Source organism: Callorhinus ursinus, unplaced genomic scaffold, assembly GCF_003265705.2.
Source record: "Callorhinus ursinus isolate GAN/ISIS: 27379988/994484 unplaced genomic scaffold, GSC_fseal_2.0 scaffold19, whole genome shotgun sequence".
In the NCBI taxonomy this organism is placed as follows: Eukaryota; Metazoa; Chordata; class Mammalia; order Carnivora; family Otariidae; genus Callorhinus; species Callorhinus ursinus.
Window position 1 is genome coordinate 30083954 of NW_027397081.1, and position 14819 is coordinate 30098772.

Below are 14819 nucleotides of genomic sequence, written 5' to 3' on the forward strand. Positions count from 1 at the left end.
CCCCAGGTTATTGTTTTCGAGGAGAAGATGGCAGGCCCTGTGATACAGTTCACTGAAACACCCCACCTAGGCAGGAGCCAGTACCTTGATTGAGCAGCACCACCCCGCGCCCCCTGGTGGCGAGAAGCAGGAGAGCACCACAGTCCCCCGTCAGCTGACCGGAGCCTGGTGCTCTGCTCCTTCACACCCTCCCATGCAGGAGAGTTTCTTTAAGTAGCATCCTCAGGCAGCCATGTGGCTACAGCAAGGCCCGCTCGTTCAGTTCAAGACCCTAAACTTGGAAGAACTGAAGAAGAAAAGTGGGATAGGAGGGTGGGACCCCCTCCTTACCTAAGTGGCTTTAAAAAATTTTTTTATTGTTATGTTAATCACCATATATTACATCATTAGTTTTTGATGTCCTAAGTGGCTTCTTGACTGGGCTTTGTTGCTGGCACCTTTCCTACTTCCCTTTAACTTCTGGGAGAAGACAGAGGGATGTCCCTCTAGGGTAGGAATGTCTAATCAGATGTCCACGTGATGATGCCTGGGGCCCTCAGTTGGGCATAACTTCTAGACACAGGTTTGCTCCTATGATGTTCTCACCTGTGCTCAACCATGCCCCTCCTGGCCCCTTTTCATCTGAAATAGGAGGTTTGTCACCATTTGTAGAGGATAGGGAAGCGGGTAGGTGTCTCACCTGAATCATCTTTGTTCTTCTCAACCCTCCCCAAGCCTTCTCTGGGATTCTGGAAGAAACTATGAGAGACACACACATTTTCTCCTCATTTTCCACTCTAATTGCATCTGACAGGATGACAAGCCAAGCTTAGGAGAAACAGAAATACTCAGCCACTTACTTTCCTGAATTAGAGAGTATTTCCAGTTTTACTCAATGAGAAGAAGCATCAACTGAGGAGGGAATGCAGGCCCTAGTAAGAACCACACCCTGATCTGAAGGCCCAGCTCTGGGGGCATGGGCAAGTAGTCTCCCTGGAATGTTGGTGTAGCCACGGGGCCCACAGGCCTAGTCCAGATCTTGCATCCAGCTCAGTCTCTCTCCCTCAACTCCCTGTAACTAAGCAGCAGGGAGGAGAAGCAGCCTTCCTTTGCAATTGTCTGTCCAAATTTGAGGCGCTTGTTCTAGGGATTGAATCCACTGGGTTAGCTCTGGTTCACTGTCCTGAATTGCAATAAAGCAACAGAGTTGAATCAAACCCTTTTTGGTGATACTTTTCTTCTGATTCAGATTAGAAGAACCACCTGGTGGTACTTCTCAGGGTCCAGGTCTGCTCTTTGGTACCTTGCTGGGGAGCTCAGAGCTAGTGGATTCAGGAGATGTGCTTCTATTTATCACAAGCAAAGGTATTGTGGGGTCAGGTACCCACTTAGCCCATCCAGCACTCAGAGTCTAGACAGACTTTACCCGGTTAGTAGGTGCTCCAGCCCCTGGCTCCTTACCACCTCCCTCCTGACCTTCATTCTGCCTGAAATGTCATCGTGAATCGGCAGTGCCCTTGGGGAGGAGAAGTCATATACAGATCCATTCTGGTGCTGGTGGGCAGGTGCTAAGAATCTGCTGGACAGCCAAGAGCTCTCCATGTGAGGTAGCGGGTGAGTTTTCCTCACACATAACATCTGGATTGTACTGCCACAAACTATCTTCAATAGTAATCAAAGTTAGATAGCCAACACCTCCTCGGGACGGTGCCTGTACCAGGAGCCCATAAAGACCTTTGCGGAATAGCAGGCCATGAGGCTCCCAGCAGCCCCATGGCTCCCATCTTGGGCTTGCCTAAGGAAGGGGGCATTTGTGGTGTGTAGCCATTGGGCCCACGAGCTGAGCCTGGGTCAAGGACAGACAGTTAGTTACAAGGGGCTGGGCCCAAGGGTCCACAGGGGCAGAGAAATGGAGCTTATGAAAGTGAATTTCATGGACAAGGGCTGGGGAGCCAGATACGGGTAAAGTCCCCAGTCTTGCTCAAACTCATCTGCTGTTCCTGAATTGCCTTGCAATGGAAAGCACACAGCTAACACTCGGATGAGACCAGGGCTTGGGCATGGCCAGCACTGGAGAGTGTGTCATTGCACCTTACTTTACACCTGAGCATAATTTTACAAAGGTGTATGTAAAAGTTGGCTTCTGTTGGAAAATGTGATAGGGAACTGGAGTTTGAAATGAATCTTACGGTGATCCTTTTGTAAAGTGAAGAATCCCCTTGAATTGCTTTTATCCAAATCTGTGCAGGGCTGCTTTGGTCCTCTTGCACCAACTCACTGTTCTTGACCTTCTTATCTGCCTGCTGACCCTGCAGCTTCTCTCTGTCAAAGCCCCTTGGCAGAGCTCATCTTCCAGAGTTTATTCATGGTTTGTCCAGACCTTCCTGCTGGATGGCCTCATCACAGAGTCTTTAGAAGACTCCTCATAACCCTTAACCTCTAAATGCTGAAGGTCTTCAGGCCTGCTCCTTGGGCCTTTTCTTCTGTCCACACTCACTGTTGGGGGGCCTCACTGACTTGGGGGGTTTGTAAATAGCCTCAACATTCATGCTCTCTGATGTTTTTCTCCATCCAAGCTCCAGGCCCACTCACTGTCCACTCACCTTCTCTCCTGCGTGTGACACCACACTCTGATGACTCCCCCCGTGATCCCTCCTGCACTCCACCCCGCAGCAGGAAATGGCAATTCTATTCTGTGTCTTAGATTTGTTTTGGCTCCTCTCTTTCGTATTGCATAGCCACTCCATCAGGTGATTCTCCTGGCTGTACCTCAAAACACGTCCAGAACTTGACCACTTCTCTCTGCCCCAAGGTTTGCTCTTCTGACTCACTGTCCTCTCCTGCCTGGATCATGGCAGGAGCGGCCTCACCTAGCCTACCCTGCCCTCTGTTTATCATCAGCACAGGAAGGGGAGTGATTTCTTTACAGGCCAGTTAGATCGTGTTGGTCCTTTGCTCCAAACCCTCCAATGGTTCCAATTCCCTTTTCCCTTGGGGGAGAAGCCGAAAGCTTTGCCCTGGTTTCCAGGGCCAACGTATTCTGCACCCTCCACCAACTGCGGTCCATTCCCCCCTCCCACCCTACCCCTTCCCATCTTGCCAGTCACTTGCAGGCACACTGGCCTTTTTGCTGCTCTTTAAACATGCTAAGTACTCTCTGCATGGGAGCAAGTTCTTTTCCGGAAAGCTCTGACCCAGGTAACTGCTGCACTGCTCTGTCCCCTTATCAGGGAGGCTCTTCTGACGGCCCTAGAGTAGGGATCAGCTCCTCCTCAGCTCCACTCTGACACCTCCATCCAGCCTCATACTTCTCCTTAGACCAGATCACATCTGAAATACTGTAGATTTGCCTAGTGTCTGTGTGTCTCATTTCCCAAGGAGGGAAGCTCCATGAAGCCAAGTGCTTTGGTTTTTCACTGCTCTGTCCTCGCTCCTAGAATCATGCCTGCCAAATAACTACTTGTTGGATGGTTAAAACAGTATATGAGAATAAGGCAGGGCTACGGAGGGTTAGGGCTGTTAAAAACCATGTTTGACTTTTAATTTTGGAAACAAATTAAATACAGTTAAATTAAAACCGACCAGATGGTGCAGCTGCATGGGCTCTGTTCTCGAGGCTCTGAGCCCCCAGCCTCACTCCTTTGTGGTGGGGGGCAGGAACAGACTGGGTCTGGGAAACAACTTGTAGTCATGGACCCAACTCTGACTTGGAAAAAACCCATTCCCAACAAAGATGAAAGCTGCAGTCCACCAGGGTTATAATTATAAATAAATACACATGCAGCTAAGAGAGGCTATTAGGTGAAAACAACGGAAATAGCATCCGCCAACAAAAACAAAAACAGAGAGGGAGGATATCCCATTTTGTTGTTCATTATCAATTTCCTGAAAAATGAGCCCTGGGTTTTTGGCTAAGAAGGTAGCCTAAGACCAGCCAGGCTGACCTGAGCATTCAGGGCTGGTTTTGGTGAGTGAGGCAGTGCCGTGCCTGGGCATAAATTCACTCATTTGGGGGGGTGCCCTGTGCACACCTCCTCGCTCCCCTCCCACGCCACCCCACTTGGTTCTGAGGGGTTGATTCCAGAGCCACCATCGAAAGTGTAAGAGGCTAGGGAACGTCCTGCAAGGTGGCTCAGGGTTCTCAGGGATGCGATCCCGTGGGGTGGTTTCACGAATGCTGTGGGAAGTTAAATCCATTTCAAAATTGGCAGCCAATGCTATTTTTTGAATGTTAGGTTGCTGGACTGAATCCTACCCACCCACCCACCCAGGAATGGGTTCTCAGCGGTCCTCAGACCGGTCCTGTGAGTTTAAACGGAGTGGGGGCCGTTAGCGTTAAAAAATAAACACCTCTTCAGTAGGCTCAGGCCTTTCCTTTTCCTCCACTTGGGAGGGAAATTGTGCTTCCAGCTTTCAGGAGCATGAGTGAGAGAATCAGAAGAGGGCTGTCCCTGTCAGTGGCCTGTCCTGGTGCAGGGGGCAGTACAAGCACACTGTTCTTTCTCTGTGGGGGCGGGGGGGGGGGAGAGGGGACAAGCAGCAGGCTTGTTCCTCGTGCTCCCAGCTCAGGGACAAGGGAGGTTTTCATTCCCATTTTGTGTTTAAAATAGAATGATTTCCAAAGTAGTGTGTGCTCAGGTCTCTTTTCCCCTCAGGGTCCAAATGATCTCTGCCCCTTTTCCACAAATTCCTCTGTTCACCCAAAGCCCCATCGCCCCCAACCAGGGGCAGAAAGGAGTATGGAGCTGCCCCTGCCTCCCTCCTCTTCCCACCTTGCCCACCCAGGCTCACTTCGGCCCCTGAGGTCTGTGGTTCTCAAGAGCTCTGGAAAGAGGGCTCCTGGCCTCCCCAGTCCCGGCCCAGGCAAAGGGCCCTGGGGCCCAGTGGGCAGGGGGGAGGCAGTGTGTAGACTGGGGCCTGCATGGTCTTAGTCCAGGTCAGTCCATGACCTGTGCTGGCTCGAGGGCCCGCCTCCTTCTCTGTGCTGGAAGGAGCAGGCTTGAGGGATGTGTGGCCAGAGTAAGGGGCTCCACTCCTACCACAGCCTGGGGTATGGGGGAGCCTGATGGCAGGCCCAGGCTCCCCTCATGCAGGGTGGTCGCCTGTTGGGATCAAAGACAGCCTTATGCTCTGGAAGTAGGAACCAGAGGAAAGCCAGAGAGGTATGTCTACTTGAGAACAGCTCTCTGAGGAGGGGCGGGGGTGTTCCTGATGCCTGGGCAGGGGGCTGCTCTCCGGTCTTCAGGATTCCCTGGCCGGATGGCCTGGCCTGTGTGGTCACGCTGGGCCCCAGGAGCAGGGAGCCAGGGGAGGCCACACTGCACTGGACAGCCGGGGTCTTTTCACCCCTCCCCCAGCCTGGCGTCACTCCAGGGCTTCGGTGCCCACTGCGTCTGCCCCCGCAGGCCCTGTCAGCGCGGGAAGCTCTGGGGAGGCATGCTGGGGCACTGGCTCGCTGACTGGCATGGCTCGACTAGCAGGGGGGCCCCCTGGTCGTGCTGGATGGGAGAGAACAACAGGTCTGGGATTTCTGTGCTTTAGGTTCTCCGTCCTTTGTCCTGGCATCAAGCTGGGCTCTCTCTGAAGCCCTTAGAATAGAAAGGAGGGTGATGGTGATTCCTTAGGAGTTTGCCTCGGAGGGACCATCAGCCACGGGAAGAGGATGGAAGGCCAGGAACAGGGTCTGAGAAGGAGGCTCCTGTGAAGGGGAAAGGAGGAATATGGGTAAGGCAAGAAGGGGGGAGGCAGGGAGGGGCAGCCAGTCTGGCCAAACTGCCCAATCCTGAGCCCCCTTCAGAGTCCACCCAGGAGCTCCGCAGAGCCCAGCCCCTAGGGTCCTCTGTGGGTCTCTTACTGAGAGGCGGCTGGGCTCTTCCAGTGACCACTGGAAGTGAGGAGGCAGGCAACGGGGCTGTGTACTGGTGCATTTTCAGCAGCACTGGTCAAGCTGATTTTTTGGTTCAGGGCACAAAGCAGGCCGACTGACACCCTGTGGTCTCCTGTGGGCAGGGCAGTGGCAGACATGACAGGTACACTGAAGCTTAACTCTGAGGCCAGAGGACAGATGTGTATTCCACCGTCTGAGCTCCCACCTCTGTGATGACATTATAGAAGAGCCCACAGACGATTCCCGACTTGGAAAATCAGCTGGCACAATTCACTTCATTTAGCTTTTCTGAACACCATTCCTTTACCTCTAAAATGTAGATAGGTCCTGTGGCCTACTTCAATAGAAAGTTTTATTTATCTATCTACCTATCTATCTATCTATTTATCTATTTATTTATTATTATGTTAATCACCATACAGTACATCATTAATTTTTGATGTAGTGTTCCAAACAATGAATCATGGAACACTACAAAAGTTTTAAAGAATCAATTAAAAATAGCAACACTTATTTAAGACTCTTTGTGTACCAAAGATTGTTCCTGGTGCCCCCAACAGCCCATTTTACAGATCAAGAAACTGAGACCTAGAGGAAGAAAGTAAAGTCAGAGGGTGAAAAGTGGTAGGCCTGGAGGCTGAACTAAGCTGTGGGGTCCATGCCTTCACCCCTGCACTACATGGTTACTACTAAGAGACACATGGATGTGCTCGATGAGGGAGCAGCAGTGAGTGAGGGGTCCCTGTCACAGCAGCATGGCAAAGACCACAGGAGAAGACAGAACCTAGGAGAAAGAGTGCACGTGGCAATGCCTTGCAACAGGACCAGTGTCATGGCCAAGATAATAGTAATGACAGGAGGTTGTCATGAGGCCATGTCTAGAAGGTGAGGCCTTCAAAGTTGCTGGTGGCAGAAGGACCCAGCTGTGTGGGGGAAGTCGGCTCCCGTTAACTTGCAGGTGGTACACGGGGATGGGGACTTCAGCTATGCCCTTTCCGCTCTTGCCCCCCTTTGTCCTGACCTCCCACAATTAAAAACCAAGACGAAAAGCCTCAGCAGATTTATTCTGCATCCAAACTTGATGTGCCCTTGCCTCGTGTGTGGTTTACCTTCATCCCTGCCATACCTGTATCCTGGAGCTCAGATCTCCACAGTGGGGTCAGTGAAGCCTTTCTTCCCCTCATTCACCAGCACCGGCTTCTCCGTCCGTGTGTGCCAGACCAGGATCTGTGTGTCCAGAGACATGAAACAACATGGAGCAGGCCCCCCTGACCTCAGCCCGCCACCTCCCTGTTCACTCCCATGCTCCGCAAGTACTTTTCCTGCCCCTCCTTTTCTGTCCTTGTTCCATCAAGATTTTCTCCATTGTTCTTTATTTTTACCTACCCCCCCATTCTTGCTGTTTATACATAAATGATGCATTCAAAATATCTGTTGGAAACAAAAAATATGTAGCTACAGAAGACAGACAAGTCAGTTCCAAGATCTCTTCTTCCTTTTCGTCTTCCCCTGTCTTCATAGGTCTCCCTAGAGAGGGAGAAATTTTCAGGAGGCTTTGGCTCAGCCAAGTGATAGTTCAGGCCCTAGCTGGAGAAATCCAAACAGGAAGCAGTGTGTGTGTGTCTGCGTGCATACGTGCATGCATGCAGGTGTGCCCATGGGTGTGTGCATGCACCCAGGCAAGCACGTGTTTGTACATATGTGAACACACATGTCTGGCAGGGCGGTCGTGGAGCCTAGCTCTTTTGAGGTTTGGGAGGGAAGGCAACCCTTGGCCCTGCTCACTGACCACCACCCTCTCTATTTCTCTGCTTGACTTTAGTGTGATGGCCTCTGACAGGATAAACTACCTTCCTGAGGAAGGCATGGTTCTAGGCTGGTCCTTTGCAGGGCTGTTTTGAGGTCTTTATTTCCTTCCCTCTGATCTGTAGGAGGGTTTGGATGGGCTGGAAAAAGCTTGCATTATAGCTGTCAGTTCTGGGAGGGTTTACCTTGGTGCAGTTGGCTGCCTTGGGCTCCAGGTCATTGAGCGTAACAAGTTCTCGGAGGAGGCTGCTTTCCTGGTAGCCTCCTTTCACGCCACGCAGCTTGAAGTAGGCCTGGCTACGCTGTAGAATGAGCCTCAGGTTGACAGCAAATCCAGCCATGTCTATTGCAAATGGTCGGTGCGGGTCGAACACTGTCTTCCAGCCGACCACCTTCCCTGCCCCGTTGACCCGTGGGGCCTCGTACCGAAGGCCACCAACGAAGGCAACGGGCCACACAGACACCCTCCTGGTGCTGCGCATCTACAAGAGGGGATCCAGAATCAGGACACGTGGGACTGTTGATAGGGAATGGAGCCTGGCCCCCGAGAAGGGGAAATCGATGAGCTCTATGCAGACAGGCCATCTGAAGCCGTACCAGGGGATCCAGCCCAGCCCTGTCTCCAGATGTATTCTCCATGGTGGGCATCTACAGGGTAACCTGCCTCACTGTGGACAAGGCCTGACCTCTCACCCAGCTGACATGCTGCTTCTCCACAAGACTGGGCAGCCCAGCTTTCTCTCCTGCAAAACCTCCATCTTCCTAATTTAGAGTAAAATGACTCCTTCCCCTGCTCCAGCCTCCCATGACTCACAAACCCCAAGGACAAACTGTTCCACATAGAATGACCCCACTCGAGGCCTTCACTGAGACAATGCCTCTAAGGCGAAGACTTTGGTCTAAGAGCTCCACCACCCACTTTCTTCCCTTTAACCAACGGTGACTGCTGAAACTTGGCAGCGAGTTTTTTCCATCCCTTTCCTGGTTCCCTGTACTCTACACTGACCCCAGTTGGCACCCGCCGCCCCCACCCCAACCCTATGGTTTCTCTAGGTGTCCATTCCAAGGGATCCCTCCGCAGGAGTCCCGGGGCCCCACACCAGAGGCCCTGCGCCGGCATCCTCCCGCCCCTTCCCCGCCTTCTGCCTGGTCCCACACCTCCTCAAAGAGCTCCAGACTGTAGGTGTTGTCGTCGTCGGCGAAGTACACCACGCCGGGTTGGCTGGAGTTGCGCGGGAAAGTCTCGCGCAGCCAGCGCAGGGCCAGGTTGCGCTGCATGGTGCCCCGCGGGATGCGCGGGTCGCGGGCGTCGCCGCGCAGCTTGTAGTTGCGGGGCGTCTCCACGTGCAGATGCGTGTAGTTGAGGCCGGTGTCGCGCAGCAGGCGCGCGGTGAGCGGCGTCCGGCGCGGCGCGTCCTCCACCACCAGCCAGTGCAGGTTGGGCACGTGCAGCAGCGTGTTGGCCATGCGCGTCAGCTCGGCCTTCTGCACCGGGCGGCTGTAGGTGGGCGTCACCACGTGGATGGTGGGCAGCGTGTCCGACCACGGCGGGGGCCGCGTGTACACGTACTCCGTGCGCACCACCTCCACGATGTCGCGGTCCGACATGCAGTACTCCCTGGGGTCGGCGCCCGGGGGCGCATCGCGCCGGGGGTCGCTGCCGTCATCTGTGGGGTTGGGAGACACACGGTGTGGGGAGGGGCCGCGCAGGCCCCGGCTCTGGCCTCAGGTACTGGGCCGGAGGCCGCCCACCCTACTAAGACGAACCTCTCCTCTGCTCCTGCAGGATTGTCATGGGAAACCCGCCTGGGGCTCTAACTTTTAAGCTAACCGAGAAAGCTGCATCTCTGGAATGCTCTCGGGCCTTTTCCTAGTTCTGACTCCCGAAATGACACAGAAATAACCTCTTCCGCCTTCTCACATTTGACAGCTCTGTAGCTATTTGAGTGTGGCTGGCCAAGTTCCAAGGCTGCCTTCTCACTTCCTAAATGTGTTGGGTTTTATATGACAAAGTGTCCTGACGCTTCCCACCCTAGTGCCCTCCCCATCTGGCCAGGGCTGCCTGCACTTGCCACCCCCGCGCCCCCCGCCCAGGATTGGGCTTGCCTAGCACATGGCACTGCCACCTGTACTGGTGTAGATGCCACAGTGCCCAAGCACAGTGTTAGGGCTTTCCTAGACACAGCACACTGTGGACCCCATGCGTCTGAGGTTGGCTCAGTCCGATTTTTCACGAATTTCTACTTAAGTGGGGCCTCTCCCTTCCTGGTCTTACGAATCTTGGTGCAGAATTTCATACTTATCACGTTTTCTTCCAGGGTTATGCCTATAGTTGTCAAGATAATTTTGAATCCTGAACCCGTTGTTTGTACTTTTAGATGTTCTTAAATTTTAGCCTACACAAGAAGACAGAGTGGAAACCTGTTTTAGCTCTTCTGTTGCTTCGATGTCAATCTCCTGATCTGTACTTTTGGACTCATTCAGCCATCTGGGAGACTAACTCGACCACTGACCCCAACTGTGCTAACATCCAGCTAGTGTTTATGCATTACTCCCCAAGACACCATGAGGGACAGTGTGTGGAACATTGCAGAGTTCTGGCCTCTGGTGGAACACTCACAGTCCTGGGGAACCCATTCCTTCCCGATGGCAACCTGTTTCAGTTGGGGCAGCTCTAACCAAGCTTTTTCTAGATCCTGGACATTTTTCTCATTACTGATGCTAGTAGTTAGAGCTAGACCAAGAGAGGAGAAATCAGCGCCATTGGTATTCTTGTTTTTAATGAGCTCCTCCTCTCCAAGTTATGTCTTTCTGTTTGAACAACTCTGTGGCCCTCACTGCTCTTACAGCATCTCAGCAGGAGGTGGTATGGGTCAGAGGACATACCCAGGAATGTGAATGCCTGGGCTCAGACCCTGTCCGGTTCTATCACTTACTATTGCCCTTGGGCAGGTCACTTAGCTTCTGGCGCCTCAATGTTAGCAACTGCAATATGGAGCCAATAATAGAATTAACTTTATTGAGTTACTATATGGATTGAGTCAATATATGTAAAGGACTCAGAACACTGCTAGGGAAGACAGTTGCCAGCCCTCCATCTGCATGGCTTCATGCAGCCGGAGAAGAGCATTCTCACCATTGAGTAGAAGTATGGTTCCAGGGAGGATGCTGGGAATCATTCTGTCACCTCCCTTCCTTCCCATCGCTGTTCTTAGCAGATGAGGTGTGTGTGTGGTGTTCATATGAGACGTGCCGCTGGGCTCTGGGAGGAGGTACAGATGAACCCAGAAGAAGACCGGCTCTGGGCTCTTGGGGAGTTCACATAGGCCAACGGCACAGTAAGACACACAGCGATAGTGAGGAGCCTGAGCCAGGGAGGGAGACACACTGCCCCCGGGGGTGTGAATGCTCAGCCTCTGTTGATCAAAGGCGACTTTTTGGAGGGGTTTTGGGGTCAAACAAACATAACAAAGTTGAGGAAAGAGAGGTGGATGATGGGGATTCTGACCAAGATCTATATAAGGGTTTATTTATCCTGCAGTCAGTGAAACTGAGGCCTGGGAAGAAAGATTCAGAGCCATCTTCCTCACCTTTCTTCCATTCAAGTCCTCCCAAACAGGCGGGTCTGGGCCCTGGGAACGTTCTCCATGCCTTCTGACCTGGCCACAGCGTGAGCTTAGCTCTTTGTGCTGGCTTCAGGGCTTCTGCAACCTTTGAGTCACAAAGGCCTCCTGGCCACCCTGACATGATTTCACTGCAGCTTTCCTTCAGCCCCTCTTGGCATACTCTGAGGAGACAGAACGCCAGCTCCCCATCCTCAGGCACTAGCATCAGTGCTTAGCTAAACATTCTGACACCTCTGACCTTAGAGCTCTGCCAAGAATGGAATCTATGTGATATTATGTCACTTGGTATATGGTAGCTTTAACCCTTCTGGCATGATGTAGTTGTAGGATAACAATTCCAAAAGCAAGAGCACCAAAGAGAGAAGTTGGAGGATAAATGTCAGAAGAGACTCTAAGTGCCCAGCATTGGGCAGTGGGAATTCCTTGATCTTCAGTCTGGAAAATCTTCCTCATGGAAGCTTCAGGAACTGCTGGGACTGAGCAGGACCCACGGCATAACTGTGGAGCAGCCTGCCTTCTGACTATGATTTTTGGCTACTGCCGGCATCCAAATCACTCGGGGTTACGAGCTACATGTGGATTTGCAGGCCCTACTCCAGACCCACCCTCTCTTTCTCTGGGATGGGCCTGGGTGCTTTTGTATTTTATCCTGTAATACGATGCACGTTTCAATAGAATTGCTGCCTTAGAGTGCTGAGTCTGTACGTGCATGGAGTACATTGGAGGGCAGAAGAGTGTGAGATGAGAGACCAAAGAATGAGGGGGCAGGCCAGACAGGGGGCACATGGAAGTGGCCAGGGTATGGGGAGTCCCGTGTGAGAAGGAAAGGCAGCCTGGTGGAGGGGAAAAATCTCTGGACTCAGAGCCAGGAGAACCTGGCTCCAGCCTGTTCATCCACGAGTGCTTCGTGGGACTTTTTCTCTAGCTGGGCCTATTTTCACTCGGTAGGACTGACTAGGTTAGGGTTGTCTAAACAGGAAAAAGGAGCAAACACGATGCTCTCCCTGAACGGTTTTAGAACACAGGCCAGAAACCCCGTCCATCCGCATCCTTCACTACCCACAGCTTAGAGCAAACAATCCTTACACATCCTGAGACTGGATGCAGTGTCGTGCATGTGTGTCTCTGCACTGTGTTTTTGCATGTGTGTCTCTGTGCATACATGCGTGTGGCGCCATTCATCAGATTCCCGAAAGGACCAAGACCTCCACAAAGGTAAGGTCACTGGCCTGGACCATCCTATGGCTCCTCTCAGCTGCCTCATACATGAAACCATGAACTCCATCAGTGTTGGCTGTGGTCATTCTTATGACAGAAGCCTGGCTGGGGCTGGGGGCCAGAGGTTGGGGGGCTCACCCTTGTGCGTGGTGAGCAGAGGCGTGATGGTGCTCTGGTGCCACACGGTGACTAGCAGTGTCCAGGGCAGTACGATGAGGACGATTGCAAGGATGTCCCGTCTCTTCGGCATCTCCAAGGCTGGCTGGGCCCACAGCTCCTCGTTACCTGAGCGGTGGCAAGGTCAGGAGAAGGGTGGCCCCAGGGGCGATGGCGGCAGACAGTGGCGAGCACAGGGGAGAAAAGAACAGGAATGGGCCGGGCAGGCCAGGCACAGGGAGAGCAGAGAAGCCGAATGTTGGCTAGCAGATCTTACCAGCACTCACAACCCACCCATTGCGGAAGCAGGTTTGCAGAGTCTGGCCAGACCGGAGACCGAGAAGGGGTGGCTGTCCAAGGGCATGATCAGGAACCCTGTGAAGTGGACACCTGCAAGAGAGAGCAGAGCAGGATGGCCAGAGACCTGGGGCCTTGCTGTGGGGCTCACAGCATCGGGGTTTTCACAGTAGAGCCTGGACTGCCATCTCTCTGAGGACTGCTCCGGCTTCCCTGCCTGAATGAAACGAGCCTCTGTCCCCCACAGGCATGGGGACGTGGCGCTGCCCAGTTCCATGATTCAGCAGGGCACAGAAGTTAAGGGCACGACCTTCAGACACGTGTCTTGTTTTAAACCCCAACTCTGCCACCAACAAGCCATATGCCCTTTTTACCAAGTCACGGCTGCTCTCCATGCCTCTCTGTTTTCTCATCTGTGAAATGGGGTATGATCACTACCTACTTCACAAGGCTGTGAGAATTAAATCAGTTCATACCAACAAAGGCCACAGCATGGTGCCTGGCATGTATGTATGTGTGTGTATCTCAAGACATGTTGGCTAGTTGTCCACATGTATCCAGGTGGTTTCTTTCATAGCTGAGATAAAGGGGTGAACACTGGGGTGAGGGCCAACAAGACATGTTTTGGGGGATAGGCCCTGGGAGGAAATGCAGCAAGTGCCTTCCCTTTGTCAATGTCTGTCGGGAATTTTTGTTGGACATGAAGAGGTGTCCCTGTGGGGGCTGCCATATGCTGAGGAGACAGCACTCAGAGTGGCAACAACAGGGGCTCCAGGAGAGATACCCCTTCTGTGAGGAGCGTGAGCCCGCTAGAATTTCTCCTCAGTTCTGCAGAGGGCGTGTCAGCAGCATCCTTCTCTGGGCCTTGCTGTCTTGTGCCCTCGTGACCACCATGGAAATAGTCACATCCTGTTCTCTGCCTCCCTTTCCCTTCTGCGCTGAGCCCTGTGTAAGATGCGGGATCCGGGTAGCCCCTGGCTGGTCCTGGCATGCTCACCACCTCTGGTGGCCAGCACTGTGCAGTGACATGCCTGAGAGAGTCCAGCCGCCCCGTCCAGCCCAAGGAGCACATGCTCTTCACCTCTGGCAGTGTCAAGAGCCAAGGTCAAGAACTTCTGTCCACCCCCCCACCGACCCCCCCAGCTTGGGAAACAGTGTGTTTTCCTCTCCTTGTCTGGTCCTCTCTCCAAATAGTTTTGTCACCTTGTGCAAGAGCCAGGTGTGTCTTCTAGTAAAGCGCACCATGGTTCCCAGGGGCGGCCAGCATGTCCCAGCCAGCTACCTACTCAGCAGAGACCTGCTCGGCCTCCACCATCTCCTTGTAGGCAGGTGGTAAACAGGCTGCCCCGCTTTCCTCAGGGAAATGGAAGGTCCAACAGGCTGCAATGTTACAGGCAGGGACAAACGATGTGGACACAGAGCAGGGAGAATAAGTACAAACTCCTCTTTTATGCCCCCCTTCCCCCAGGTGACAGAACCCAGTGTCCTGCCCCAGGAGCCCTGTCTGGTTCTTGTGTGCTCAGTATGATGAAGTGGAGTGACCTCTCGCCACCCCCATCCCCACCCCGATCCCCCCACTCCAAGGCCACTGACAAGGCTACAAAGGGCTGAGTCAAGGCCTTGGTTTGGCTGGGTGATCTTAGGCCACATTTGATGGAGGACAGGGGAGCTTCTAGGAGGCCTGGCTGCGAGATCTCTTTTGGATTCTTAGTGACTCAAAAAAGGAGCTTTTCCAAATGTCCTTCATCTTGGGGAGGGTTAATTCCAGGGTGGAGAAAGCACCGGAGAGGCAAGCTCCAGGCCAATTTGCTACATGCACATCCAGCCTGCTCACTCTGCACGTGCCTGCT

At 53.1% G+C, this 14819-nt stretch overlaps 2 protein-coding genes across 3 annotated transcripts in view; one reads left to right on the forward strand and one right to left on the reverse strand.

Moving 5' to 3' along the window:
- Window positions 1–3823, forward strand: part of LOC112840530 (beta-galactosidase-1-like protein 2) — a 55635-nt gene extending 51812 nt beyond the window's left edge. Inside the window, exon 19 of the mRNA XM_073904014.1 lies at window positions 7–3823. Coding sequence (XP_073760115.1) covers window positions 7–93 — 87 coding nt within the window. The 3' untranslated portion in view covers window positions 94–3823. The remainder of the gene's footprint in view (window positions 1–6) is intronic.
- A 1580-nt stretch (window positions 3824–5403) lies between these two features.
- Window positions 5404–14819, reverse strand: part of B3GAT1 (beta-1,3-glucuronyltransferase 1) — a 28981-nt gene continuing 19565 nt past the window's right edge. The window contains exons 2-7 of one of the 2 annotated variants that reach the window (XM_073904015.1): window positions 12967–13062; window positions 12655–12801; window positions 8831–9339; window positions 7858–8154; window positions 6993–7093; window positions 5404–5677 (exon numbers count right to left, since the gene is read on the reverse strand). In XM_073904015.1, the coding sequence (XP_073760116.1) occupies window positions 7007–7093; window positions 7858–8154; window positions 8831–9339; window positions 12655–12801; window positions 12967–13036 (1110 nt within the window). In that variant the 5' untranslated portion in view covers window positions 13037–13062 and the 3' untranslated portion in view covers window positions 5404–5677; window positions 6993–7006. Of the gene's footprint in view, window positions 5678–6992; window positions 7094–7857; window positions 8155–8830; window positions 9340–12654; window positions 12802–12949; window positions 13063–14819 lie in introns of both variants that reach the window. The other variant, XM_025893987.2, reaches the window with a different exon arrangement.